The following is a 27,009-nucleotide window of genomic DNA, read 5'->3' on the forward strand; positions in this document are numbered from 1 at the left end:
CCAGGGGACAAAGGAGCAGAGTGTGCGCGGCGTGTGCCTGACTCTGTGTGTGCGTGTGTATATGTGTGTGTGTGTGCGTGTGTGTGTGTGTGTGTATGTGTGTCTGTGCGTGTGTGCGTCTGCGTGTGCCTGACTGTGTGTGCCTGAGAGTGTGTGTGAGTGCGCGTCTGTGTGTCTGTTGTGTGTGTGCCTGAGTGTGTGTGTGTACGTCTGTGTGTCTGTGTGTGTGTCTGCGTGTGCCTGACTCTGTGTGTCTGTGTGCCTAAGTGTGTGTGTGTCTGTGTGTGTGTGTCTGTGTGTCTGCGTCGCCTGCTGGGCGCGTGCCCCGCGGCATGTGCACGTGCACGTGTGCCCCTCGGCGCGCGCGGCGGGCTCGGCCCGGGGGTGACAGGCGCTGCCCGCGGTGACAAAGGCCGCCGCTCTCCCCCATTCACAGCCCGCGGCCGGCGGGCGGCGCGGACGGGTTTTCTTTTTTTGTGAATGGAGGCGGTGACGTCGTCGGGCCCGCGCGCCGCCTCCCCTCCATTCATGCGGCCCCGGCGCGCGGCGGATGGGCGGGGCGGGGCGGGGCGGGGGCGCGCGCCGGCCGCCGCCGGGTAGTAAAGGCTGCGCGCGGCGCGCGCGGGGGTGCGCGAGCGGCGCGGGCGGCGGGCGCGGGGCCCGGCGGGCGCTCGCTCCCTCCCTGCCCCCTCCCGCCATGGTGGCCACCGAGGGGCTGCGCGAGATGGAGGGCAGCGCGCTGCGCCGGCTCGTGGGCCGCGACGAGGCCGGGGCCGGCGGCGCCGCGCGGTGCCTGGTGCTGGACTGCCGCCCCTTCCTGGCGCACAGCGCCGGGCACATCCGCGGGGCGCTCAACGTGCGCTGCAACACGATCGTGCGGCGGCGGGCCAAGGGCGCCGTGAGCCTGGAGCAGATCCTGCCGGCCGAGGGCGAGGTGCGGGCGCGGCTGCGGGCCGGGCTCTACGCCGCCGTCGTGGTGTACGACGAGCGCAGCCCGCGCGCCGAGGCCCTGCGCGAGGACAGCACCGTGGCGCTCGTGGTGCGCGCGCTCCGTCGCGACACGGCGCGCGCCGACATCCGCCTCCTGGCAGGTACCGGCGGCGGGGACACCGGGAACCGGGGCGGGCACACCGGGAGCCAGGGGGGCACACCGGGAGCCGCGGACGGCTGCCCCCGCCCGGGAATGGGGCTCCGGGCTCGCCGCGCCCCGGGCGGGCAGGGCGCTGCCTTCTCCCGCCCCCGGCCGTCCGTGCTGCCCAAGTTGGGAGCCGGCGGGAGCGCCGCCCGGAGCTGGGTACGGGACGGTGGCAGCGCGGCCGTCAGCCCCGAGCGGGGGTGCCCGGGCCGTCTGAGCCGGCTCAGGGACATCGAGCGGGCGCCGTGGCCCTGCCTGGGACCTGAGGGAAGTGAGTGTGTGGGGGGAATCCCCCACGCTTTGTTCGAGTCCAGCCCCAGCCCCGCGGAGGTGCAGAGGAGGTATTTGTGCAGGGTCAAGCCCCGGCTGTCACGGCGATGTCCCCTTGCAGCGGGCAGAAAACCCGGGGAATGCCTCTGTGCTCCCTTTGCCACTACAGCAGGGATCAGGGCTTCCCCCCTTCCGTGTGTTAAATGGGAAGCTGTGCGCATTTGGAGCTGCTGGTCCTGAGAATTGCCGTGAGATGATTTAGGGGCGGGGGATGCTCAGCTGGGGTTCCTGGATGAGCTCTGTGGGGCTTTTTCTTTTTTGTTTACAGCCTGAGAGTCAATTTATTCCTTGGCTTACTTACAGCAGGGGTAAGGATGTGTATGCAGAGTAGCAAATCCATTAAGAGGCTTGATAGATGGAGGAACTAGCGCTTGAGTTGTACTAGATACAGTAAAAGCAGCAGGAGCTGTTCCCGGGATGCGATACGATGTGCTGCCGCGGGAGTGCCTGCACAGCAAGGGCTCGCTCAGGAGCCGGCTCCTTCACCGTGAGCCAGCGTGGTGCTGGGGCCACGCATGTGGCAGGAAACGCTGCTCTGCTCCAAGGGTGGCCTTTGTCAGCTGAGAGCTCCTGGTGCCTCTGTGGTTCTCGTGGGAGGTTGGTTGGAATGGGAGCCCTTTTAAAGAACGGGCTCTGAGAGACTCAGTCTCGGCACTACAGTCTTCTTCTTGTGTTCCACAGAGCCACTAAAATGATCTTGCTCTGATTCCATGAGAGCTACACTAACCCAGAGCTGTGCATGCCCAAGTGCACATTTGTCGGGTGCAGGTCACAGTGAAGATCCTGAAGTGTTTTGTGCAGGTCAGGCTGCTGCCAGGCTCCCTGTGGAACAGCCTGGCTGGGGCTGCTTGGCCATGGGCTCCTGCTCTGCCTGGTTCCTACACCGGGCAGGGCTGGCATGAACAGCCAGGAGCTGCTGGATCAATGAATCTGATGAGTTTCATTGAAGAGAAGCATTTGAAAAGCTCTCTTTTTCTTTCCAAGAACCATTATTTCCAAGATGTTTCTGCCCATCACCCTGGGCAGCTTTTCCCTCTCATGGTGTGATGACCACTGGAGTGTGATGTGGTAGATCCAGGGATTTTAGGACCAGATCCCTGGAAGTTGTCTAACAAAGGCTCTTGGTTTTGGATGCTCTTTCAACTCGAAGCAGTAGGACTGTAAAGGGATGTCAGGCCAGGGAAATGAAGCCTCTACAAACTGTCCTGGCTGCGTGGGAGGGACAATGCAAATGCAGTGATAAATCTGCTTTAAGGTACTGGAGCCCTTCCTTTTGTAGGGGGAGGAAACCACAAAGGACACTGGGATGCTGGCAGTGGGGGGCTCTAGCTGCTCAGGGATTCCTGGGCTGCTTGAGACGCTTGCATCCATTGTTTTGAATATCCAGCCTTGCTCAGGGCAGTCTCAGAGCTAAGGCTGGATAAGAAGGATGCGTCCTGCTGTATGCTCTTGTAAGCTGAAATCTGCAGGCATAGGTCCTGCAGTTGGTTTGAGTCTTCAGGAACCATCCTGGGAGTCAGAGCTTGATCCAGCTGGAGTCCTGTGGTGATAGTAAAGTACTTGATTTTCATTGATTTCAGGGCTCAAAGTCAGACCCTTCAAGGATATCAGGGTTGTTAATTTGATTTGAATGAGAGAAGGAAATGTCACCAGAAGTGTTTATTGGCAGGCCAACACTGCAGTTTCCCTGTCCTGGGAACTCAGGATTTGCTCTCGTTTTGACTGCCATTACATCCCCTGTGCTTATCCCCCTGGCAGCAGGGCAGAGGAACAAGCTGCTCCATGTTCAGTTTGCACCTGTGTCCTTGGGAAGCAGCAGACACCTCTCTCAGAGGGCAGCTTGGCTGTACCTGGCCAGAGCCAGGGCTTTCCTGCTCTGTTGTTTTGGGAGCTCTGAGCTGGAGGGTCAAGCTGGGAATGGGAGACCTGTCTGTCTTTTGTGACAAAATAATGTGTCAAGTGAAAATGAGAACTGAACAGTCTTTGGCCTCAGAGCAGCTTTTCCCATTTAAGTCCGAGTATGCTGGAAAGAAATCCTCTCTTCATTGTCTCAGAGAGCAACCTTGGCCCCAGTCTGGAGTTTTGGCTGGCAGTATGCAGGGGACCGAGCCCTGGAGCAGGGACTTTGGGTGGCCAAGATCATTGTTCCTGGTGCTCTTGCTCCGAGGGAATGGTGGGGCCTCAGGGATCCCCCCTTGCTGCCAAGAGCCCGACTGCTCCTCCAGGGGCAGGGACCACTCTCCATCGCTGTAGCATCATCTAGTGGCCAAGGGCATCTCCGGCTGTGCGTTCTGCAGCGCTGTGGATGCGGTCTGGGATAACACTTGGTGCCTCTCCTCTTGCAGGGGGCTATGAGCGCTTCTCCTCGGAGTACCCCGAATTCTGCGCAAAAACCAAGTCCCTGAGCAATGTGTCACCCCCCACCAGCGCTGAGCCCCTGGATCTGGGCTGCAGTTCCTGTGGGACCCCCTTCCATGACCAGGTATGTCTAAAAGCCCAGTGCTCAGCTATCTTGACTGCCCTTCCAGCATTGCAACCTGCTCCAATGGGAGTCTCTCTCTCTCCCTCAGCTGGGGCTTGCGGAGCCAGAGCCCTGCTTGCTTTCCTCTCGTGGGAAAGCATGGTGGTCCTCCTAAAGCTCAGGGTGTTTGTGTGCCCCACAGAGTGGACAAGCCCACATCCTGTTAACCCACACCTGCCTGTTTCCGAACAGGACAGAGAGGGAGAGGAAGGGCTGAAACAGGTTTAGCGCCTCAGGAAGGCAGCCTCTGCTCCCTCTTCTGAGGGCCCTGGATCAGGTGCCAGGTTGCTACACAGCTCCATGCTTCCGAGCCATCTGGATGTGTGTCCTGTCTCCCACTGCCCCCTGGCCGACCAGTTCTTTTCCTCTGTCACAGGGTGGGCCTGTGGAGATCCTTCCCTTCCTCTACCTTGGCAGCGCCTACCACGCAGCCCGGCGGGACATGCTTGATGCACTGGGCATCACAGCCCTGCTGAACGTCTCCTCAGACTGCCCCAACCACTTCGAGGGGCACTACCAGTACAAGTGCATCCCTGTGGAGGACAACCACAAAGCTGACATCAGCTCCTGGTTCATGGAGGCAATTGAGTTCATTGGTGAGTGCCTGTGCAGAGATGTTGTGTCCATTGGTGGCACCGGTGGGAGGGAGGTCAGCCGCCACCTGCAGGTTTGGTGAGGGGCCGGGCCGTGGTGGCAGGGTGTGGTCTCACATCTCACCCCTGTTGCCCTCCAGACTCAGTGAAGGAGTGCTGTGGCCGTGTCCTGGTGCACTGCCAGGCTGGCATCTCCCGCTCGGCCACCATCTGCTTGGCGTACCTGATGATGAAGAAGCGTGTCAAGCTAGAGGAGGCCTTCGAGTTTGTCAAGCAGCGCCGGAGCATCATCTCCCCCAACTTCAGCTTCATGGGGCAGCTGCTGCAGTTCGAGTCGCAGGTGTTGGCCACTTCGTACGCGGTGGAGGCCGTCAGCCCCTCGGGGACGCTGCGGGAGCGGGGCAAGGCCACCTCCACCCCCACCTCGCAGTTTGTCTTCAGCTTCCCGGTGTCTGTCGGTGTCCATGCCACCCCCAGCAGCCTGCCCTACCTGCACAGCCCCATCACCACATCACCCAGCTGTTAGCTCAGGGCCAGGCCAGCCGGGCAGGCAGTGCCGGGCGTGCAGGGGCGCCGAGCCCCGTGATGTTAAGCAATAGTGCCGGACACTGCCCTTCACCCTGGACTCGCCATCTTTTTCGTAGAGAAATTTCTTACCTCATCTTGGTTTGTTTGCTTTTTATTGTTATGTTTTAAAAGCACGAAGTTGTAAAAGCCACAAACCTTGACATTGTCCAGGCTCTTTGGGGGAGGAACAAAATAGTATACTGGGTTTCCTCAAGTGCCTGGTCTTCACGTGTTTCCATCCCCATTTTACTGTCTTATTTTTTACACCTCCCCTTCTCCCCATGTTTCTGGTCCCAGCTCATCTAGGTTGACAAGGGAGCATTCCCTGTTTTTATTGTGCAGCAGCCTTCCCTCTTGCAGAGACACCTTGGTGTGTGTGGTGGGTGCTGCTTACCTGAGCCAGGTACACTTTGGACAAGCAGAGCTGCAGGCAGGGCCTTGGGGCGAGCAGGAGTGGTGGCACGGGGCTGCCTGCACTCAACCTCAGCCCTGCCAGTGCCTGGGGAGATGAGGCAGGAGCTGGCAGGCACCTGCCAAATCACCAGCTGAGCCTATTCCAGGGGGAGAGCAATCTTTGTGGTTGGGAAGTGGTTTGGAGGGAGAGATGTAGTCTGAAATGCCTCTTTTCTTGCCTCTGTGGATCACTGGTTTCTAGAAAACTTAGGTCCAATCTCCTGTGGCTTTAAGATGAGAAAGAAGGGGTTAGGGCAGCAGTCTGGGCTGCTTTTGATTACTCTGTTCAGTTTCCTCTTCATTCGTCCCACTGCTGCTCTTCTTCCAAAAGTAGCAGGAAGGGACATGGGTGGGCCATAATGGAAGAGAGAACCTGTGGGGTGGAGGACAGGCTGGCCCAGAGGTGTCATTCATCCAGCATTTTCAAGCTTCTCCCACCTCATGACCAGCCCTTTTCCTGTGCTGAGTCTTGTTCACCTGTGCAACATTTCTGCAGCTTTTGGCCCAAGCCTTGAAAATGCCTCATCTTCAACCCACCTGGAGCCTTATTTCCCACCCTACCTCTGTCCTTCCCTCCAGCCCAGTCCAACACACAAGATGCCTGTGTGGCTGATGTACATATGTATGGTTTTGTTCCTTTTTTTTTTCTAGAAATTAACTTTTTATTTATTGCCTGAGGGAGGGAGAAAACATTGTTTGGAGAAAATAAAAATAAAACTGTTTTCAACAGTTTGGTTTGGCTGGAGCAAATTTGTCCTAAAACCAAGACAGAGCAGCAGGTTCTGCACACATTCCATTTTCACAGAGCAACTGTTAAAAATGTATTTATTGACTTTTAAACTATTACAGGTATTGCAGATCAGACATTTAGCCAAGCACACTTATAGATCAAACTCAGTTGTTACAGAGATGTTACCTAAAGTCCACCATGTAGGTAGGCTGAGAAACTGCCCATTGTCTTCAACTTTGAGAGAGAAGGTAAAAGAAGAAATAAATAAATGATATCCCAGCTCCAGATAATTGGCAACCAAGAGAGGACAAATACAGGGCTAGTTATGAAAACAAGTTACACAATAAAGGTCTAGAAATTCAACCCCCAGCTACATTGCCATGTGGCTTGCCAGAGAAAGCAATTAGGAATGACAAAGCACAAGCTCATGGGTTCGCAGCACAGAAAATCCCCATTTCAATTTCCAAAGCTGAAGCAAGTTCTGCAGATGTTAAGAAAGTGTCAAAATTATCTTGTAATAACAGAGATTCTAATAATCTACATTAGTAATTATTGGGACCAGCACTAAAACTTGCCATCAACATGTTCAGCAAGACCCATACATCAAAACCAGCCAGATAATGTGACTTGACAGGCATATGTGTCAGTGTAATGGAAATGCATCTGCTTCCCATGTCCCCTACAGATTCCCAGGCTCATCACCTTGCTTCAGAGATTTTAACACACATATAGTGTTCCCCAATCCGCTGGGTTTCACATCTACTCTGTGTTGAGAGGTGGGAACACTGCTGCTCCCTCTCTGCACATCTGTCCTGCCACTCTTGGAAAGACCAGGAGAACATGCTCTGGGACTGTGCCAAGCCACCACCTCTGATCACCAATGGATTCAAGCCTGTGGAGGTTCACAAGCCAGTTGCTACATGAGACAAGAACTGAGGATGTGCTTTCCCAGGTGTTCCCTATGCAGGCTGCAGCACAGCTTACAATGCGGCACGAATATTCAGTTTAACATACCTGAAGCACGCATTAGATGCACCTCCTCTTGGATTTCTGAGCTAAACTTTCTGTAGCAAAGCAGCAGGGAAACAGAGAAATCCCACTGAAAATAAATTCACATATTTCCTGACATTGAGCTTCTGAGAATGATTAGCAATGTTCAAACTAATCTGTTTTGTGGCTGGACCCTTCCTTTTTACCCATCTTGAAAAATCCTGTTCAGGGCAATTTCTGTTAGCAGTCCCACATGGAAATTGCAGGCAGTGCATGAACTGTGCAGAAACTGATGCCATTGGAGGGATGCAGTGGCACAACATGCTTGCATCCCTCAGCACCTCACACATTCACGGGGAGCAGACACCTCCTCTAACCTAGAACGAACAGCAGGAGCAGCTGGTTTCCAGAGCCAAGAAAGTGCCTTTCTCCAGCAGCTACTCCCTCCCATATGCCACATCCCTTTTCTGTGTCTGCTGGCCACCACAGCCAACAGTGCACAACATTTTGCAGGGTTTTCTCTCCGCTTCAGTGTAGAATTTTCTTTTGAGGTACTCCCATAACAAACAAGCAAAGCTTAAGTTTGCAGACAAAATAAATTCCTGCTACATAATGCAGTGGGATTCAATTGCATCTCATGCAAACACTTGAAACAGAGGTTAAAAAACCAATAGTGACTGCCACATGGTGGAACTAGTATAACAGGTTTGTAACAGTCTCTATGGAGCTGGGATCAAACACAACTGGTAGATAAAAATAAGAATGAAAAAATAAAATATACCTTATTAAGGTACTGTACTGTCTGCTTTTAATCCTAACAAAAGTTTTGTTGACAGCAATCAGAATGCAGTGTCACTCTGCACCAGGTATCTAACTCATCAGTCTCATGGAAACAGTTTCAGCAGTGGAGAGCAGAACCCTCCTTTGTTAGGTGGTGACTTTTCTTTCTGTTTTGCCTATTAAGGTCCTGTTGCGAAACTACACAGAAGTTTCAAAATGCTGCCTCAAAGGGACACTGACAAAGATCAATAGGCCTGAGAGACACATTGTCCCTGATGCCAGCAGACACCAAGTTCTGTCCCTGATCTCCCAAGCCTATGAGGGCTTAGCTCAGTGTTTTTACGTCCTCAGCTCCTACTGGAGTACCTCCCACTGGTGATCCAATGCTGCAAAGTGAGCATCCCCATACCAGGGGACTGCTCTTCTCAGGAGGTCAAAAACTTCATTTCTCAGGAGGCAGCACCTGCCTGGTGATAGGGTCACAGTATTTGTAAGGTCCCACTGTAGTTAACTCCCCCAGCTGAAGCAGCAGCGTCTGTACCGTTAACAGCCTGCCAAAAGCACCACAGCCACCGCCGGGTTTTTAACGGGTCACTTTGGTATTGATGGGCAATCCTCACTTTGTTTTGAACTGAAAGAGCACCTATGACAGCATATGCTACTCTTGCATAGGTGTCTGCAACACACAGATGCATCATCAGGCCTGGGTACTCCTCTGTGTCTGGCCACAAACGGATACGAGCTCACGTCATTACGAGACAAAAACCACTGCAAAATGATTTCCTCACACAGCACCTTTACTCTGCACAGAACATCAGAAACATTAACACTGGCAGTTCAAAGATACTGGAAAGTCGAATCACAGAATATGCTGAGTTGGAAGGGACCCATCAGGATCACTGAGTCTAACTCCTGACTCTGCACAAGACAGCCCCAGGAGTCACACCATGTGCCCGAGAGTGTTGTCCAAAACTTCTTGAATTCTATCAGGCTTGGTGCTAAGACCACTTTCCCTGGGGTCCCTCTGGGTGAAAATCCTTTCTCTTAATACCCAACCTAAATCTCCCTACTAATCTCAGCTTCATGCTGTTTCCTCCAGTCTTGTTACTGGTCATGGGAGTGAAGATATTGGTACCTGCACATCCACTTCCTCTCGTGAGGATGTTGAAAACCCCAATGAGGTCTCCCCTCAGTCTCCTCCAGGCTATTTTTATCTTCTAGAAGTTTCAGGCTGCAAAAGGAATCCTGTCTAGCCATTAGTTCAACCAGCACATAGGAAACAACAAGCAAGAACAGCATCCGCTGCGGGCTCGGTGGGGCTTTCCTTTTTAGATTTGTTCTTGTTTATGAAAGATGTAAAGTTTTAACTTTCACACCCACATTAACCATTTTGCTCACCTAAGCAGCACAGCTGTTTCACCATTTAAAACTATGTCTAACTGGGGATGGAGAGCAGCACTCACTCTGGTTGCTATCTGAAACCCTAGAGCAGATAGGCACATCCCCTCATGCCCTTATTAACTAAATGAAAAACAAACCCCAAACTTCAATGGTGAATACAAAGCTTCAAAGCCTAGTGGTGATCTTTGCAATCCTCTAACACTATGAAACGAGTAGCCAAAATACAAGCACCCAATTTTATCAATGAAACTTGTTTAAAAGGACAACTAGGCAGGAGCCTGGCTGGGACTTCAAAGCTACATATTTAATCAAGTCACAAAATGAAGCGAGAACCATATATCCACTGTCAGCTCAAGAAAAGTAAGAGTTCAAGTTCTGTTGGAGTATTGCTATTTCTAAGGTTTCCTTTAGAGATATTACAAAGAGATGATGTCCAGGTAGCCATATTGCATCAAATGACTGATTTTACAGTGGGTGATCACTGGTGATTACTTCTTGTGAAGATGACTTGCTTCAACATTAATGCCTTACCACTAAAAATAAAAGTGTTGTGTCTTAATGCTGAAAGTGAAATGCTCTTCAGGATTAAGTCTGTTTTATACAAATGTGTTAGCAAAATCCCACTTCTGGAGAGCACGTACATTTTTATGAACTAAGAGCACACTATTCTGTTGCTTTCTTGCTTTAAGGGGGATAAAACCTGAATGCATGAACTGGATCATCAGACAGTGCTGGTTGATAGGATAATGTACCACATGTTGTGTCCAAAGGAACATTTTTTTCCTCCAGATGTTATTACATGGTCAACACTGAAGCACATCTCCTGGTACTGGTTGCTAGGAAAAAAATTAACAAGTCTTGATCTTCAACCTTCTCTGAAACTGTAAAACACCACAAAAAAGAAACAGTTTCTACTTTTGTTAAATCCATATCCACCATGAGGGGGACTTTTGAAACTGTCTGATGCTGTGCTATGCAATGCTTAAAAATAACTTTCTCCTACCCAGCAAAATAAACCTGGGAATTTGGGAAGAAGGGTATTAAGTGAATAAATCCTAACTTTGTTCTCTGGTATACCTGCAAACAAATCTGCTTGCCAACTGATACTTTAAAATTTTGTTCTCATCAAAATGTAAAATTGATATTTAAAAAAATTATTACTTTTGTAAATCCCTTAAGCTCTTCAACTGTGATGTCACACACAAAGATGTGACAGGAAACTGCTGTAATAACTCTCCCTTACCAGCCTGAAACCCATTTACTGGGTGTCGTCTTACAGAGGGACATGAACCAGATACACCCTCCTGTATGAAGTCTTCTGACTTTTCACCTGCTTCTCCCAGCAAAACCATACCCTGCTGTAACTGGAGAACATTTCAAAAGCTGCACTGTACTTAACAGGAGCCTTATAAAATGTTCTTTTAGATGCCAGAAGAGGGCATGAAGCTCTTCTAAGCACAAGAGCTGGTTCTACCCTTGCAAACACTTCCCAGGGCTTCCCCCAGAAAACTCACACAGACAAGGCAGCAAACTGACATCATTTGTTTCCACTCCAAAGTTACACTCACTCATGTTATTGTTTGCTCAGAGGTGTGCAAAAAACTCCCTGTATTGAATAGCTTGACCTAGCCCCTCCTCAGATGAAATTTATATTGCATTGTTAATGATTTTAGTCGACTTGACTTTGTGCAAAATATTTTCAAGAAAGTTCTGGCTCAACTTCAGAATACAAAAGGAGAATAAATAGGATCTCTTGAAAACAGGAAATGAATGGTGTATGCTGAAAAGAAAATGATGGGCTTAATGTAATATATCTGCAAATAAAATAACTAGAAAAGTAGTGTCTGAAATTTTAACATGTGAGATGGCAGCAATAAAGATTTCCATTTGCACAATAATGTTCCCAAGGTCTAGATCAAAACAATATTATTTTACACATGGTATCTGCAGAGACTAGGAGCCTGAGATATGTTATTAAAAGGCAGTCCCTTGTAAACTTTCCTCAAGAGGAACAGTAGCAGTTGAGTATGCAAGAGTTACTCATTATCATATTCATCAAGACAGCAATACTTTAAGACATACAGCTTATTTCCAGGTTGTTAAGAATTTTATGTGATACTGATTTTCTGAAACATGTATCCATCCAAGTCCAAGATTGAAGTCACAACCTTCTCCACTGCTCTGAAGCTACTAGGTCTTCTGTTCTGCTGCTGTTGCTGTCTGTGAGGGAGCTTCTGGTTTCACAATCTGGTACGTAATGAGATATTCTGGGTATGCCTGAAAGTAAAATAAGAAAGAAACCCCTGATTTATGCAAGGGTAACTCAGCAAGTTCCAGTTTTTGCATTTCACTAAACAGTGACCAGGAAGGACAGCACAAGAACCAGCTCTATGTTCACAGCATGCAAGAAAAAGTGGGTATTTCAAACCTAGTCAGCACTGTGTGGAACTGCTGGATGTACTTAACACCTTGGTTAATACACAAACAAAAAGATGTTTCTTCCATTCTTCCACAGTCACTGAGAGAAATTGTGTGCAACAGGAATTCAGAGTTACTCTCCTTGTTAGCTAACCCTACAAATTGGACAGTGTCTGTTAAGTTCCTCAAAAATCTCAGATGACTGATAAAGTCTGACCTCAAAAGGGACAACAGCCTGCAATGTAACCTGCAGAGGCCTTCACTGGCAGTAAAATACTTGGCCCACCCAAAGCACATGACCCAGTAAGTCATCTGTCCGTCTGTCCAGTGTTTCCTGGAGACAGCTGGTAGCCATTTCAGCCCCAGAACAAAGCTAGAGTTGATGGAGGGCAGGGCCCCATTCCAAGGAACCTTGACAGATGAGACTGGGCCTACAGAAGCCTCATGGAATCAAGCAAGGGCAAAGGCACCTGAGATGAATTCCTTTTAACACTGCAGGATGAGAAGCTACTCAGCTGAAAAGGTGATGGGCTCCTTGGGAGATAGCAAGCTAAAGCAGAATCAGTAGTGTGTCCTGGCAGCAGAATGCTATGAGCATCCTGTGGTAAATTACCAGGTGTAGCAGCGACTGCTGTTCATTCAGTACTTCCTCCTTGACCACATCTAGAAAACCACACACAACTTTTAGGTTCTACAAGACAAGAAAGATGCCAACAAGCTGGAGCCAAGTTCAGCAAAGGACCAATAAGATAGCTGGGGCAGAGAGCACAGGATAAAGAAGATGCTGAGAGAGAGATGGGCTTGTTTGATCAAAAAAGAGAAGGCTTTCTGAGACCATAATTGTCACTCTATCATAGAAGGCCACCTGACTGGTCAGGCATAATCTGTGCTTACTTAAGCTGTGCTGGTTGTCTTGAATCACCTCCTGGTCTTGCATGTGCCTTCTACGAGGATCTGTTCCATGATCTTCCCAGCTACAGAGGTGAGAATCACCAATCTGTAGTTCCCTTGTGTCTACCTTTCTCCCCTTTTAAAAAATCCAAGCGGTGTCTCCCTTTTTCCATTCACTGGGGTCCTTGCCTGACTGGCATGACTTTTCAAATATCACAGAACTACAGAATATTCTGAGTTGGAAGGAACCTGCAAGGACACCACCAAGTCCAACTCCTAAGTGAATGACCCATACAGGAATCAAACCCATGATCTCGGTATTATTAGCAGCATGCTCCAACCAACCAAGGTAATCTCAGGGTGTGATGGAGAGTGGCTTGGCAACACCATCAGCCAGCTCTCTCAGGACCTGGGATGTTTGTCATCACAAATTTGTAGTTATTCAGTTTGATCACGTGATCTGGGTGCTACTCATTGTAGTAAGCAAAATACTTCTATGGAGTCAAGGTCTAGCTGAGTTCTTCAGATTAAGAATCAACTTTTGAAGACTCCTGTGCTACTCCAGCTGCCATTTAAGAGCAGTCTCTGTCACTGCTGGGAACCTACAGGTAAAAAGCCCAGGATCCTCAAGATGTACTGGAGCCCCAAAAATGCACGTGACCTTGATGCTGCAGTAGTGCCACTAAAACGCAATGGGAGTAAGACAGCTTACTGAGAGAAGCTACAATTCTTAACAGACTCCATCAGAGCTGCACAGGGGAAATTAGACAATTCTGCATGGCATAAATCAGAGCAGATCAGTGGATAAGAGTAGCATTTGCTATCTAGATGCAGTTCACTGTTCATTTCCCCATTTAAATGAAAGAAAACCCAACAACCTAATCAGCAGCATTATCACAGCATGCTTGGTGTGGAAAGCAGGCACAGCCCATCTCCAGCTCAGGCTCTGTCCTTGCATAAAGGCAGTCCCAGCTAAGCCACCTACCTGCTCCCCTCTGTAGATGACATACTCAGCATAAGCAAGTCCATTCACGCTTGGCCTGCCGATGACAGAGTGGTGCCCGGGAGGGGCGTGAGCCATTTTCATCGTGCTGAACTGAAGAAAGGATTTGCCAAGGGTCACTCTACAGAAGAGCATTTGTCTAAAATGAAAAAAGAGAGTGTCATTTTCAAATATCTTACTAGGAGTTGTATGCTTCTAGAAGGATTTCAGTCTTTTGAGATCATTTCATTACAATTAATTTCTCATGGCTTTTTAGAGAAACGCTTAAAGAACCCAGTCCTAAGGCTGTATAAAACCTGTCACAAAAATCTTTCATGACACTCAGAAGGGAAAATACACAGTTTGTTTAGTCCTCACATGGAAGCCTGTTCTAGTTCATTTCATATGAAGCTGTTGAAAGAAGCTGAAACTCTCTGTGATCCCACCAGCAGGTAATGGACAGGTGTCAAAGTGTGAGAAACACATTGATCTACTCCAGGATAAAACAAAGCTGCAATTAAGTCCTGTTCCAAAATTATCTACCTCCAATATTATCTGATCCACAGTACCACACTGTACTGCTGACCACCACTTTGCACTGCAGTTTTGTCCTGAGAGTGCCTGGAGTTTAATTGCTATTTTCCCCTGACTCTTCATTTTCAAACTTGCTGTTTCAAGCCTCTTTCCTGAGCCACTGCTCACTTTGATTTATACTCACTGCATGCTTAGATGTAATTTTTGACCTTCCTGTGGGACTTGCTGCATTTATACTCGTTTTGTTCAACCTTGACAAATGGAAAACTGCATTTTTCCTGCCATGACCAAGCTCAAGTGGCCATTCTTTGCCTGCATATCACCCTGTGCCAGGATCATAAGAACCAGGAGAGGCAGAATTATGTGTGGGGAACTCTGCTGGATTCCTACCTGTGGCAGATGTAACAAGACCTGTCTTTGTGTGTGGGACAACCAGTTCCTCCCCCTATTCCATACACATATTGGTTGCTTTTTGAGGAGTTCTCAGCAAAGTAAATTCCAGCTCCAAACATTCCTCCAATGTATGCATGCCTTTCATCAAATCCTTTGTGAATGATAGCATTAATGAAAGGAGACCCTAGAACAGTGACACAAAAAGACACATACTTGTTAAGTTGTATAGTAATACAGGACTCAATGTCAAGAGGCGTTGATCTGCCTCAAATAAACCATTAAATAGCAGAAAGTGTGCTCAGTCAGCTGCAAGGGGGCGATACCCAGCAGGATGCAGTGATGTGTGGGATTTATCATTATATACCAAAATCCCACGTGTGACTCATTTCTTACTCATTTCACAGATCTCATTAAATGGCTTTCCCCCCACTCACATTTCAGTGCAATTTATCTTGTCAATGCACACCCTCTCCAGGAATCAGCACTGCTTAAGGTGGGGCAAGGTGTCAGGACAATCATATCCAAAACCAATTTCCTACACAGAATCACAGAAGAATCTAGGACAGAAGGACCTTCAGGCAATTGTCATTTGCAGGCATTTCTAGAGAAATCTTGCTGAAACTTATGGTTGGTTTTGATTCCTTTCCCTGATGCTTGCCTAAAGCACCAGGGTAAAACACTTTTATTGTGTGTTGCTCCCATCATTTAGAAGACACCATGTCTTTCTCACAGCAATGTAACATCATCCCAGCAGCTTTACTGGAAATGACTAAGATACCGCTTAGCAAAAAACCTTCCTCCTTCTTAAGAAACCAAAACATAATAAAAGTATTTCTTATCCAGTGTAGCTTTTTGGATTGCAGTTACCACACAGAGTAACTCCACCACCCCCACACCCCCAATGCACCCCCTGCATTTCTAGCGTAGAAACACAACTACTTGCATAGGATGGTGACACAGCAACAATAACATTGCCTGTGGGTCTTTGCAAGGTTTGGGTTTTTTGTTAAGTACCAATACATACAAAGAGACATGACTTCCTCACCGTGAAACAGCATGCGCTCGTTGTGATGATTGTGATTCTCCTCCGAGACCTCCTTCTGCCTGTGACAGAATCTCTCCCGCAACTTCTTGTTCACTACCTTCTGAATCTGCAGTGGAACAACAGATCCAACCATGCTCTTACCACAATATTTCAATCTCTCAAATGCATTTGAATTGCAATCGAAATGAAATCTAGTTTCACAGAGTTCACATTAATTTGACAGGGAAACTGATGGAAGACACACGAACACTGTGAAGAAACCCCATGGCTGTTCCGCACACAAGGCTGAAGTGTCTCCAACAACTCTGTAGCCCACACCTACAAACAGTTAAAGCCACTGTGAAACTGCAGCTCGGGTTAAAGGACAACTTTCAGGCTTCTTCTCACAGAGTCTTCAATACCACAAAGAACTACAAACTGAAACTCCTTCCTGCTCTGCTTTGAGCTCTGTTGACCGATCTCGTCTAGCTCTTTGAAACTTGCTATCTAGTTTAGGTTTATTTGTTATGAAAAGAACCAACTTTTGGTTCTTTTCATAAAAAATAATAAGATGTGCTGTTTAATCTCTCCATATAATTTCTGCCACATGCTCTTAATACCACTGTGGTTTCTGTAAAGGACTTTACCATTGACTGGGAGTAGGATGGAAGAAGAGTTTACTTCAGGGCCCATGATCTATTGGATCAAGTTGCAAAGGCTCTGCACAGGCTTACTTCTCAAAGAGATAGGCAGCACAGGTTTGCTGAAGTTCAGAAACCAAGTTCTGCTCTGATTCCCTCTATTTCCTTCTCCCCAGAAAAAGACACACACCTTCCCTCAGAAAGACAACACTATTTTCTAGAATACCACGGCTTGGAAAATGCATTTTTCTAGTTGGCAAAGGCAAATGAGGTGGTGTCAAGCTGGAAAGTTACATAGGGAGACAGAAACCTCTTATCAGAAGTTACGATCATCCTTTCATACACTTATACCCCAAATCCCCTTTAAAATGGCAAGAAAAGTCTACACTGAGAAAAAAGATAAATCTGTGCTGCAAGGGTCAAACACAGAAGTTATAGGCCTCTGAAATTTAGTTAGGTTCTTCACCACCTCTGCCTTCAACATCAGTCCTTCAGACTCCTTTAGAAGCCCAAGTGACACTTTTCCCTCATTCCCTGTGCAGAGCATGCATTCATTTTAGCACTTGCATTAACTCTGTTTCTGAATACCATTTCAACAAAGAACTTTAAACATAAAAGGGCAAACCATTAAACTGATTCTGCCCGCTGGTATAAATACTAACATACTTTACCACAGAAAACCAAGAGGTTTTGAAACTTACCCTGATGACATTGTATCTGTTGAAGATCCCACCAGCATTTCCACCATCCCGATGCTCCCGGATTGTACTTTGCATCTATGTAAAAACCCAAAACTGAATGTTCAGCACATAAACCTTCCCAGCAAGGCAAAGTATCCATGCAATGTCTCAGTATATCACTGGCAACAACAGACAGTCTTGATGGAAAATGAACTAAAAAAAAATTTCTCAAGCACCCAATGATGCAATTATCCAATCTTGTAATAAAAATACACATAAGAAAAATAGAATAATGGTACTTGCTATGAAAATGATACACTACTAGAAAACCCTCTTTAAATTAGGAAAAAACTCCCAATATTTGAGGATTAACATACAAAAAGATCACTTCATAGTAATAACAAATGTGATTTTAATAAGTTTAGTTTGCATTTCTTAGTATTAGGGAAATACCTGCACTGTAAATTCTCCTACGTCATTAGAAGGGCATTTCTGATTTCCTCAGAAATAGTTGCATTGTGTCTTTTAGAGAAATACTTATAGCTGCAACAACAATATTTTGTAATAGTTCAAATAAATATTCCAATTTACTATGACAAGTGACCCTTTCCTTCAGAAGAGTTTATTAAAAAGATCTGCACAAACTCTAGTTTATGAAGTTACTAATATAAAATATGCCCATCTAAGCTGGCAGCAATCCTGATTATCTAGACTTTTTAAATTACTCCAAACACTTCTGTGCTATAGTGTAGGAACATGACACAAATAGCAAATTCAGAGTAAAATGGAGTTTCTACCAAACACAACTCTTCAGGAAGTCTCTTTTCTGTTATGATTTTTGCTTTCAAAATGGTATGTGCCTGTAGTTTACTTAAATAAAAGAGCATGTGTGTGTGTGGGAGGCAAAATTGCAGTCAATTCTCAATTGTCCAAGAGCTGTTTATCTGGGTTACAGATTAACTAAGCCACTGAGACAAGAGAAAACAAGCTGGTTCACAGAAAATGCTTAGAGAATTGCAAGGCCTTGATGTCTTGGTTTCACACACAGCTTTTAATTCTCACAGGTCCACCTACCTACAGAAAGCTGTGCAAACCCTCCCTATGAGACGATATCCAAAACACAACAACAAAATAAAACTGGAATAACACTAAGTGAGCAGAGACTTCTTATTAAAAAAATTGGAAGGACATGGCAAAATAATTTCTATCATTGTTCTACATGAAAGGACAAATAAAGAACCTGAAACTTCATATCAGCACTATGCAATTCAAACATCAAAGCCTATTTTAGCACTTTCAACATGTATTGCACACTTTAGCTCTGACAGGTTATCAGTGGAAAGAAAAATATACAGCCCCTGAAGCATTAAGAAAGGGACTTGGATTACCTCCTCTTCTACAGACTGATACTCCTTATCATCAGGAGCAAGGTCAAGGAGAATGGTTCCCTGACTCACACAGTGGAAAGTCAAATAAGGATTGGTACCTGCAAAGAGAAGGAATGAAAAGGAGCAAAAATCAACAGGAAAAACCAATACTGGCTCTATTTATATCCATCATCATCATTGTTCTTAAACAACCCCAGTACAGGAAATGCAAAACAAACACAAGGCATAAGCACAACCTCAAAAACAAATAGAAGTGCCTTCTTTAGCAACAGAGGCTTTAAAAGAGAGAAGCAAAATGCATGTGGGATGTAATTGCCCTTTATTGCTTCCTCTTTCCATAGAAACATGGGGCAGCTAAAACCCTATCAGGCCAATCCTTCAGGATATAACTGGCCTGGGGGTAGATATGGAGGGCAAATCATATCCAAAAGCTCTTCTCTGGGTGAAACAGGGTCCTGAGAAATGGGAACAGCTTCCAAAGCTGCCTCAGGGGTATCAATTCTCTGAAAAGACAAGTGATCACTTGGTATCACTTGTATCTCCTGGTAACTCCTTAATATATTCTTTAGCTACCACAACCCACTCAGCCACCATGTCTGCAGCAAACACACTTCTCTGACATCCAGATTCTTTCAAGTCTGGTCACAACGCCTACATTTAGAGAAAGTGACTTATGGGAGCCTGTTGTGTGGTACCCCTAGACTAGCCAGTAAAAGTGTCATACTTACCTTGCTGACCTCCTAGAAGTCTCTCCACACCCTTTATTAATTTGTGGCGATGTCCATATGCATTGATCCCAATTTCTTTTAGTTCCTCATGCCCCATATCAGCCAACACATCCAGGGTTATCTGGAAAGGTGAAAGATCACAAAAATCACTTGTCAAACCTGGCCTGACTTTCAAGACTGGAGACCTATCACTTCGAAATTTGAAAGTATTTATGGTGCAACCAAAAGCATAAAGGTAGATAATGTTTTGCTTCTCTTCTACTTGCTGCCACCTTCTGGCAAACCCATCCCTATCACAGGACCATGCCCAGCTGCTACAGCCTGAAATTGTGCAAAACTTTCACTTCTCTCACACCAATTAACAACAGCTGGTTCTCGAAGAAGGTTCTCACAAACATTTTTCCTTAGGTAGAAGGGGGATGCACTGAAATGCTAGCATAAGTATGGGAGTGCTTTCGAAGCATTCAATGTTTCACAGCATTGTACAATTCCTTACTTTCACTACAGAAGCAGAAATTAATATTCTACAACCTTACTAATAATGAACCAAGGTGAAAAAGTGCACATGAAGGTAGTGCTTGGAAAACCAGCTTAAAAGAATAAGCTTAAAGAAGATGAGCTTGTTTTTTGTACAAAGCAACTTACAAGAAGAGCTGGATGATTTCAAAATGATGAATATATTGAATCTGATTTGCATTGTTAAATCTTATTAGCAGGGAAGCTCTTAACAGGTTAGGAGTCAAGGAAGCAAAAGTAGAACAAGACCAGCTAGGCAACAGGAAAGTGAGAAAAATAATAATAAAACCTGAGAAGTGCATAGGTTGGTTTGAGGTTGGTTTCCTTCTGAACAGAAGGAGTTCCAAACTAAAGAGAAGAGCTTATGCTTCATGTATGAGAAGGGGAAAAGTTCTATGGTATTTTATCTTTGAACATTTTATAGAAACAGCTGGAACTGTAAATAACACATCACATTTCAAACCTTCGTTTCCTGATTCCCCAGTAAAAGATTAGCAGCAGAAGCCAGAGGAAAAAATAATCATCAAATCCAGTCTCTTGCACTTGTACCTTTCACTTCCACATGTACATCCATCTCAGTCATGTAAACAGATCAATTTAACTGCAACATGTTAAATTTAAGAAATGGTACACAAAAGGAATCTACAAATACATTACAGGTACTTCTGCTGTAAAACATAATGAAAGCTTGAGAAATTTACATTAGTTGTACCCTTTTCATATATGCTGAATAACTGATAAATCTGCAGGTTTTATTCCCCTATTTCTCAACTAACCAAACTATCACATGCAGCACTACAGGTGGTGAAAGGCTTGTTTGGCTGTCAAGACTGCTGAAGGACAAACACAGGTGACATTTGAACCTAACTTCATTATAGTCATCATGTTCAAAGTTCACAAGGTTCAAAATAACTCTCAGAATACAAGCCAAATTGGCAGTCACAGTGTATGTGTAACTAAAAGCTACTTGACACCTGAATCCAACAAGAAAAGATATTTTCATAGGTTTTGCAACTTCACCATATTGTATCTGGCAATTCATTTGCAGAAAAATGAAAGAAAACTTGAACACACTTCTTTTTCTGTAGATGTGAAGTGTGGGTTTTTTCCTTCCCTTTTTCAATTATAAAATGATAATGTCACTCAAATTTATTGCATTAGTTTATCTCCTAAACACAGAAACAGAGATGAGGCTTGCCACTTACCTGTTCTGTCTCAAAGATGTCCCGAAGGTGTTCAAGACCCAGGCTTTTTAGGAACTGGGTAATGTTCATGTCAAGACCAGAAACTGTAAGAGAAGAAACAAGTCTTTACATCCTATACCTATGAAGTAACAAAAAACAAACCAACCTCCTTAAAAAAAAAAATCAAGCAATACCACTGATTCTCTATAAAAAGAATCAGAGTTTGGAATTTTAAATCAATTTGTCTATGTCTGTAATAAACAATCTACTTCCATTGTGTCAAAGCTCTGTGTAAAGCTCATCATCGTTCTCTCTTCAGAATCAACTATTTAAAGCCCAAACCATCTGTGACAAATACAGGCTTATACTGCAAACTGAAGGAAAAGAAGGATGGGTATATTTTTGCTATGTGACCCCCTTAGATTCTGACCTAAAGCATGGACTCCAGATACTAATCAAAGGGTTTAAAAAACCTTGGCAAAATCCCCAGCCATCACAATAATAACTTCTTCATCAAAATAATTCTCATTGGATTTTTTTATGAAGTCAATGAACATCTGGGCACCTAATCAGATCTGCATTTGTAGTCAGACCAAATGACTGATAGCAAACACAGATGAACAGTTAACACTGAACAGTTAACAAACACCAGACACTTTAAAACACTGATTACAGTTCAAACTGCACGGTATTTTCTGGCTAGTCAGAAATGCTTTTCAGATAAACCAAGGCCTATTTTGATACTAAACTACAGTACTTCTGGCAATGTAAAGTTGTCCAGCAGCAAATGCACCTTCTCCTTCCTTCCTGTCAGTTCCTGCAGCTCCATCCCCAGCATTGGATGCCCCTCCCACGGCCAGCTCTGCCAGCGGGCCCGTGAGGTTATCGATGCTGCTGGCAGCACTCAGGCAGGATGGTGTGGATGCTGGAGAGATCACAGAGGCACTGACAACAGTGGCCTGGGGCTTGAAGCACGTGGGCAAAGCTTCTGGAGGCATTGCATCTATCAGCAGAGCTCGGATATCATCAGCCTGAAAAACAGAAAGAACACTCAACGTGAGCTCCTACTGTCACAAGTCACTGATCTCTGGAAATAATTTTTAATTGCTTTATTTGATTGTTCTGGTCCCCATTAGAAAGAAAACTGCCAGCTTCTGTTACAGGGGAATTCACAGTTGCAAGAACATTTTAAATCACCACTCAAGACATAGGTGAATCAGGTTCTCTCCATTTCTAAAGATATATAAGAAGCTACATCTAATTTTTTTTTCTGGCAGAATGGCTTTATAAGTGCTAAAGCCAGAGAGAACAATGCAGCAACTTTATTTGAAATCCTTCAGAATCTAGGATAGGAAATGCCACTTCTTAATTTCTGTCAGGCTCAACTTCAGGTGCACTTGAACAAGGTTTCAGTGGAAAGATTACTGCTGCCTTTGCTATAATCACATCTCTTGGGTTAGAATAGAAAAAAAAAAAAGGACAGGAGCTCAGGAGAAGTATGGTCTTAGCTAACAGCTGGATTTAGCCTTAATTAACTTAATTAAGCAACACCCTCATCTTCAAGAATTTCCTCCTTAAAAATTCTTGTAGAACATGATTAAGACACCCTTATTTTCCGGCAGAGAAATCAAATAATTTTCATATCCTTCATCACAAAGCAAGTTTTCTAGAGCTCAGATTACTCTGGAGGATATTTCTTGAACTCTCCATAAATAAATCAATAACCCTAAAAGATACTTGCACTGAGACCAGACACAGCATCCAATCTGGTTGCATTATCTATTCCAAGATTGTTTAGGCTGGGGCATACATGTTCATAGAACCTTATTAGGCTTTTAAACCATTTAAAAGAAAGTTTACAGAAGCCAGTTTTAGAAAAAGTTTGATAGCCACCTACAAATTTTAGAGGTAGAATGAATTCTTTGGAATGTTCTTTTGGAGTTAATGTTTTAAAAAGGAACTGAGGTAATATGGAGGCACTGAGCGTAACAATCCACCAAATGTTCCCATTCCTCTAAAGGCCCATCTGGTGTTCCTCCTAGGTTCAAAGAAATAATCACCAACAGTACACAGACTGACCATCATCAGAGACATCTCAGAGAGTTTTATTCCTGGGAATGAGGAAATTGATCCCAGGAGTGAATACTTAAGGAGAAGCAAACCTTAAATCACAAGCCATGCTAAGATTCCAGCCAAAGGAAAATGCCTGGTCCCATGGATAAAAAGCCACAAAGAGGCACACAGGAGATGCCCTTCCCTCTCCAGCTCAGCAAAATGGAAGCCGAGGACTGCTGATGCCAGAGAGCCATAGAAATGAATTTAATATGCAGAGTACATCGTCCAGAGCAGCCTGTGGCTGGCTAACATGAACTTACTGTTGCCAGGTCTAGTGGTGTCTGACCCTCTTGGTTCTTCATGGTTGGATCTGCTCCATGAGCTAACAGCAAAGCACAGAGCTGTGTCCTTCCTTTTTGTGCAGCTTCATGCAAAGGTGTGAATGCCCACTTATCTGTTGCATTGACACATGTATTATATTTGATCAACAGCGCTGCTATGTCCACATGCTGGAAAACACAAGAACACCCCAATCGACATGACACTGGTAAACCATACATTCCTTTTTTTATGCTGGAGGTAATGGTGTCTAGAGACCCTTGTGGTTTCTCTTTCCTTAACTCATTCTGCTTCCTGTGTCACAGGAGCAGTACATTCTCCAGAGACCAATTCATACTGCAGCTCCACAGTCATCTGTGTCTGCGCACTAGCAGATCATTCACCAGCACAGAAGAATTGGGATCAGGCACAGAAGCAGATTTCTGTCAAATCACCCCAAGTACATAGCATGAAGCTTGTGCCAGCTGGAGGACCAGACATGATATTTAACCCTGCATAAAATAATTATTTGAGGACAAATTTGAACTGGTGAATTTACTGGGCTGCAACTTTTGTGACACAGCACTAGAAGCTCTGAAGATCCATGTGTTGTGATACTGAGCCACCCCTGTGTGTATACAGAAGTCTTTGTTGTGCTTTCTTTCTTGCAAGACTTTGAACTCATCTGTGGCATCACAGATCTGTTCTATCTTCACTCATACTTTATGAGAGCTGTAATTGATAAAATATATTATGAGTGTCACAAAGAACAGCTGTTTTACATGGGTTATAAAAGTAATGAACTTATAACCCCATGCTTCCATCAATATACTGTCCTTGAAGTCTCCCAAGTAAAAATAAGAGAAAACTGACAAATGAAATTTTTGCCTGCCTCTAACCAGTATATGCTTCTTGTGCAAGACAGCAAAGAAAAAAAAGCAGGTAGTCAAAATGAATGGGTGGTAGCATGAAACACTGAAATTGTACGCAGAGGCACAAAGAATTGCCAATGGATTTCCTTCTTCCCCTCAATGGCAATTAAATGACTCTTTGCAGCTCTCATAAAACAGCTTGGTCTCTGAACAAGTGTCGTTTGAAAATACTGCCAAGTTTATTTTCCCTCTCTGCCAAACTTTTAAAGCAATTGCTGTTCCCGTGATTTTTCTGTCACAGAAAGCCCTATTGAGGGACCCACAGCATGAAGTACTGGGTGGGAGAACTGAAGAAATTTTGTGAGGAAAAGGCAGAGCTTGTGAATCTTGCCAGCTATGAACTTGTGAAATCATTACTCCTCTCCTCTCTACCTCCCATCACAGAGATCTGAACAGGCTGATGACAGCTCACAGAGAAGTGTAGGATGCCAGGAAAGGTATGAAGCAACTCTTAACTAAATAAGCTGATGGAAAAGCACCAAACACTGCCTTTTTAATGTTTCCTAGAGGAAGCAGGGCAGCCAGGTTAGATTGGCATTATGATTTTTAGAAATGATAATCCACTAAAACCAATCTCTGACATTTGCCTATGTCAATAAGAAATAGTTTGGGTTTGTGTAAAATGTGTGTTTTGCTTTCTCATGCCAAAGAAAAGAACACAGTCTTTCCAACAGATTTTATCTCTAGATCTTAGAAACATCTTGGGAATGAATGCTTAAAGGCAGATGCTGATAAACAATATTACTTGGTATAAGACCCTGTAACATAAAAGAATTCTGCGCTGCTTTCTAATCTTTCATCAGGATTTGGGGCCTTTTGCTCTTTGGGACACTGGGATCCCCAGAGTGATGTGAAGAACCAATACAAATGGTGTAGACTGAGTTCCATTGATGCTCTTCTTAAAAACAAGGTGAACACTGCACTTTTTACTTAATTTGCTTTCAAACAAAAGCAATCATGGTTCTGTTAGGGTCACCTGTCCCAGATTTTGCTGTACAAGTGCCAGGGCCAGGTAAGTAACAAAGCATATTGTGACCATCAAACCCAGTACTACATCAGCTTCAGATCCTCCTCTGACTGTAAGCACAGTGCTAGAAGCTTCTCAAGCACTGTCTCTGTACAATTATTTACAAGAGACTTCTTTCTCACCCAATCCCCATCTAACAACTGCTTATAAGCAATCTATTAGGCATCTGTGCAACTGGGACACAGATGCTTACTCCTATAGGGAGGAAAGAGGGCCTGCCTCATCTGAAATGGCTTGAATCTGTCACTGCACCCCTTGCAGCAGATGGCTTGCCCTGGAGAACAACCACATTACAAACACAGTAGTCCTTCAACTCTAGCAACAGATTGCCACCAAACACCAGCAGTAACACACCTCACTTGCCTGTCATCATCTGCACACAACCCCCTGGTATTTTTCTCTTCCTTCTGAGTCCATCAGACACAACTTGAGGTCTTTTCTGTTTTGAATATCATCCCAAACTGTTCAATCCTGTGCATCTGCTTGCCTGCATAAAAGCTACATTGTAGTGATCTTTCCAAACTGCAGCATTTAACTGCTACAGCACACCTGAATCTGTGTCCTATTTAATGTGTAGGACTGCAAACAGGACTCACAACAGCAACCTAGCCTGACAAATACTTCATCAAAACCTGAACTGTGTTCACAGGAAAACAGCTGCAAAATATCTGGCTTTGAATATGATTTCAAGGAGTCCCTTGCTCTTTTACTCATGGCAAGACTGCCTGCACCTACCCCATAGGATGCTGCATTGTGTAGGGGAATTAATCCTCCTTTGTCCTGGGCATTAACGTCAGCACCATGCTCAAGAAGGTATTCAGCTACTTCCAAATTGTTGTAACCAGCTGTAGAAAAAGCATAGGAAAATAAATTAGGTATTAGGAGAGCTAAATTAAAGAAAAATATTCAACAGAAAAGCTAAGGCAAGTTTTCAACTGCAAAAGTTCCTCTTCCCTAGTAATTGTATTACCTCCTGAAACAGATGCCCTAGTTAACTCTTTGTACAGGACAACTCTCTGAAACTCTTCCTATACCAATCCTGATTTTAGCAAATTACATCTGTAGACCTAAAACTTGGCACGTTACCCACCTGCAAGATGCAATGGTGTTGAATTTCTTCCCTGGGTGTCTCTGCAATTGATATTTTCTTGAGTACACAGCTTCTGCACTCGTGCCAGGCACCCCTTCTTGGCAGCATCTAGCAGGGCAGCATCTCCTCGCAGTAAATCCTGGATATCTGTGTCCCCTTCTTTCACCAAATCTAAAGGAGTGTTCCCATCTCGATTCTTTTTTGTTGGATCAGCTCCATGCTGCAAAGAGCAAGTGGAATGTTAGTGTCACAGTCATGCACACAGCAGTGCACGCGTGTCACTACTGTGCCAAATAAAATGGGATTTTGCAGACCTACCATAATGAAGCAATAATTGTACAGATTAGTAGGCACAAGAAAATAAATTCACAAGTCTGAGGCCTAAAAGCATTAGTCTGAAACACAGCTGTGTGAATCTCAATTCCACAGGCAAGAATGGCAGCCCTCTGCAAGAGCTGTCCTTGCTCTACTTGCAACTGAAGTATGTTGAGGAGCATTTCCTGCATGTAGCTATTTCTTACTGCCACAGCAGTGTGAAAGGAAAGCCAGCTGCAAGGGTCTTGCTGCCAGTCCTCCCCTTCTCCTGAAAACTGGCAGAAAGCAAATGGCTGGCAGAGGTATTTCCTGAGCACAACCTTCTGAGCTAGCAAAGCCAGGCTCTGAGTTTTACTAAAGGTCACCCTGATATCGAAAGGCACTTGTTTCAGA

At 45.3% G+C, this 27,009-nt stretch overlaps 2 protein-coding genes across 2 annotated transcripts in view; one reads left to right on the plus strand and one right to left on the minus strand.

The window, feature by feature from the left end:
• Positions 1-697: 697 nt before the first annotated feature.
• On the plus strand, positions 698-10,093 carry DUSP4 (dual specificity phosphatase 4). The gene is made up of 4 exons (XM_054295971.1): positions 698-1,091; positions 3,811-3,947; positions 4,363-4,582; positions 4,720-10,093. The coding sequence occupies exons 1-4, from the start codon at positions 698-700 to the stop codon at positions 5,103-5,105; spliced, it is 1,137 nt and encodes a 378-aa protein (XP_054151946.1). The 3' UTR covers positions 5,106-10,093.
• Positions 10,094-10,098: 5 nt separating this feature from the next.
• The window catches only part of TNKS (tankyrase), a 124,841-nt gene continuing 107,930 nt past the window's right edge, over positions 10,099-27,009 (minus strand). Inside the window, exons 16-27 of the mRNA XM_054295969.1 lie at positions 26,302-26,521; positions 25,947-26,056; positions 23,255-23,443; positions 21,673-21,910; positions 20,901-20,983; positions 19,180-19,300; positions 18,452-18,549; positions 17,085-17,159; positions 15,764-15,869; positions 14,716-14,902; positions 13,795-13,951; positions 10,099-11,777 (exon numbers count right to left, since the gene is read on the minus strand). Of these exons, the coding sequence (XP_054151944.1) occupies positions 11,691-11,777; positions 13,795-13,951; positions 14,716-14,902; positions 15,764-15,869; positions 17,085-17,159; positions 18,452-18,549; positions 19,180-19,300; positions 20,901-20,983; positions 21,673-21,910; positions 23,255-23,443; positions 25,947-26,056; positions 26,302-26,521 (1,671 nt within the window). The 3' untranslated portion in view covers positions 10,099-11,690. The remainder of the gene's footprint in view (positions 11,778-13,794; positions 13,952-14,715; positions 14,903-15,763; positions 15,870-17,084; positions 17,160-18,451; positions 18,550-19,179; positions 19,301-20,900; positions 20,984-21,672; positions 21,911-23,254; positions 23,444-25,946; positions 26,057-26,301; positions 26,522-27,009) is intronic.

Source organism: Melozone crissalis, unplaced genomic scaffold (assembly GCF_028551555.1).
Source record: "Melozone crissalis strain CALT ecotype California unplaced genomic scaffold, PUWL_Pcris_2 ptg000006l_1, whole genome shotgun sequence".
Classification (NCBI taxonomy): domain Eukaryota; kingdom Metazoa; phylum Chordata; class Aves; order Passeriformes; family Passerellidae; genus Melozone; species Melozone crissalis.

Excerpts from the sequence above, each read along its gene's own strand:
- DUSP4 (XM_054295971.1), top strand. The coding sequence starts at position 698 with ATGGTGGCCACCGAGGGGCTGCGCGAGATGGAGGGCAGCGCGCTGCGC. Across the intron at positions 1,092-3,810 it reads CGACATCCGCCTCCTGGCAG|GGGGCTATGAGCGCTTCTCC; the intron begins GTACCGGCGGCG and ends CTCCTCTTGCAG. Across the intron at positions 3,948-4,362 it reads GGACCCCCTTCCATGACCAG|GGTGGGCCTGTGGAGATCCT; the intron begins GTATGTCTAAAA and ends CCTCTGTCACAG.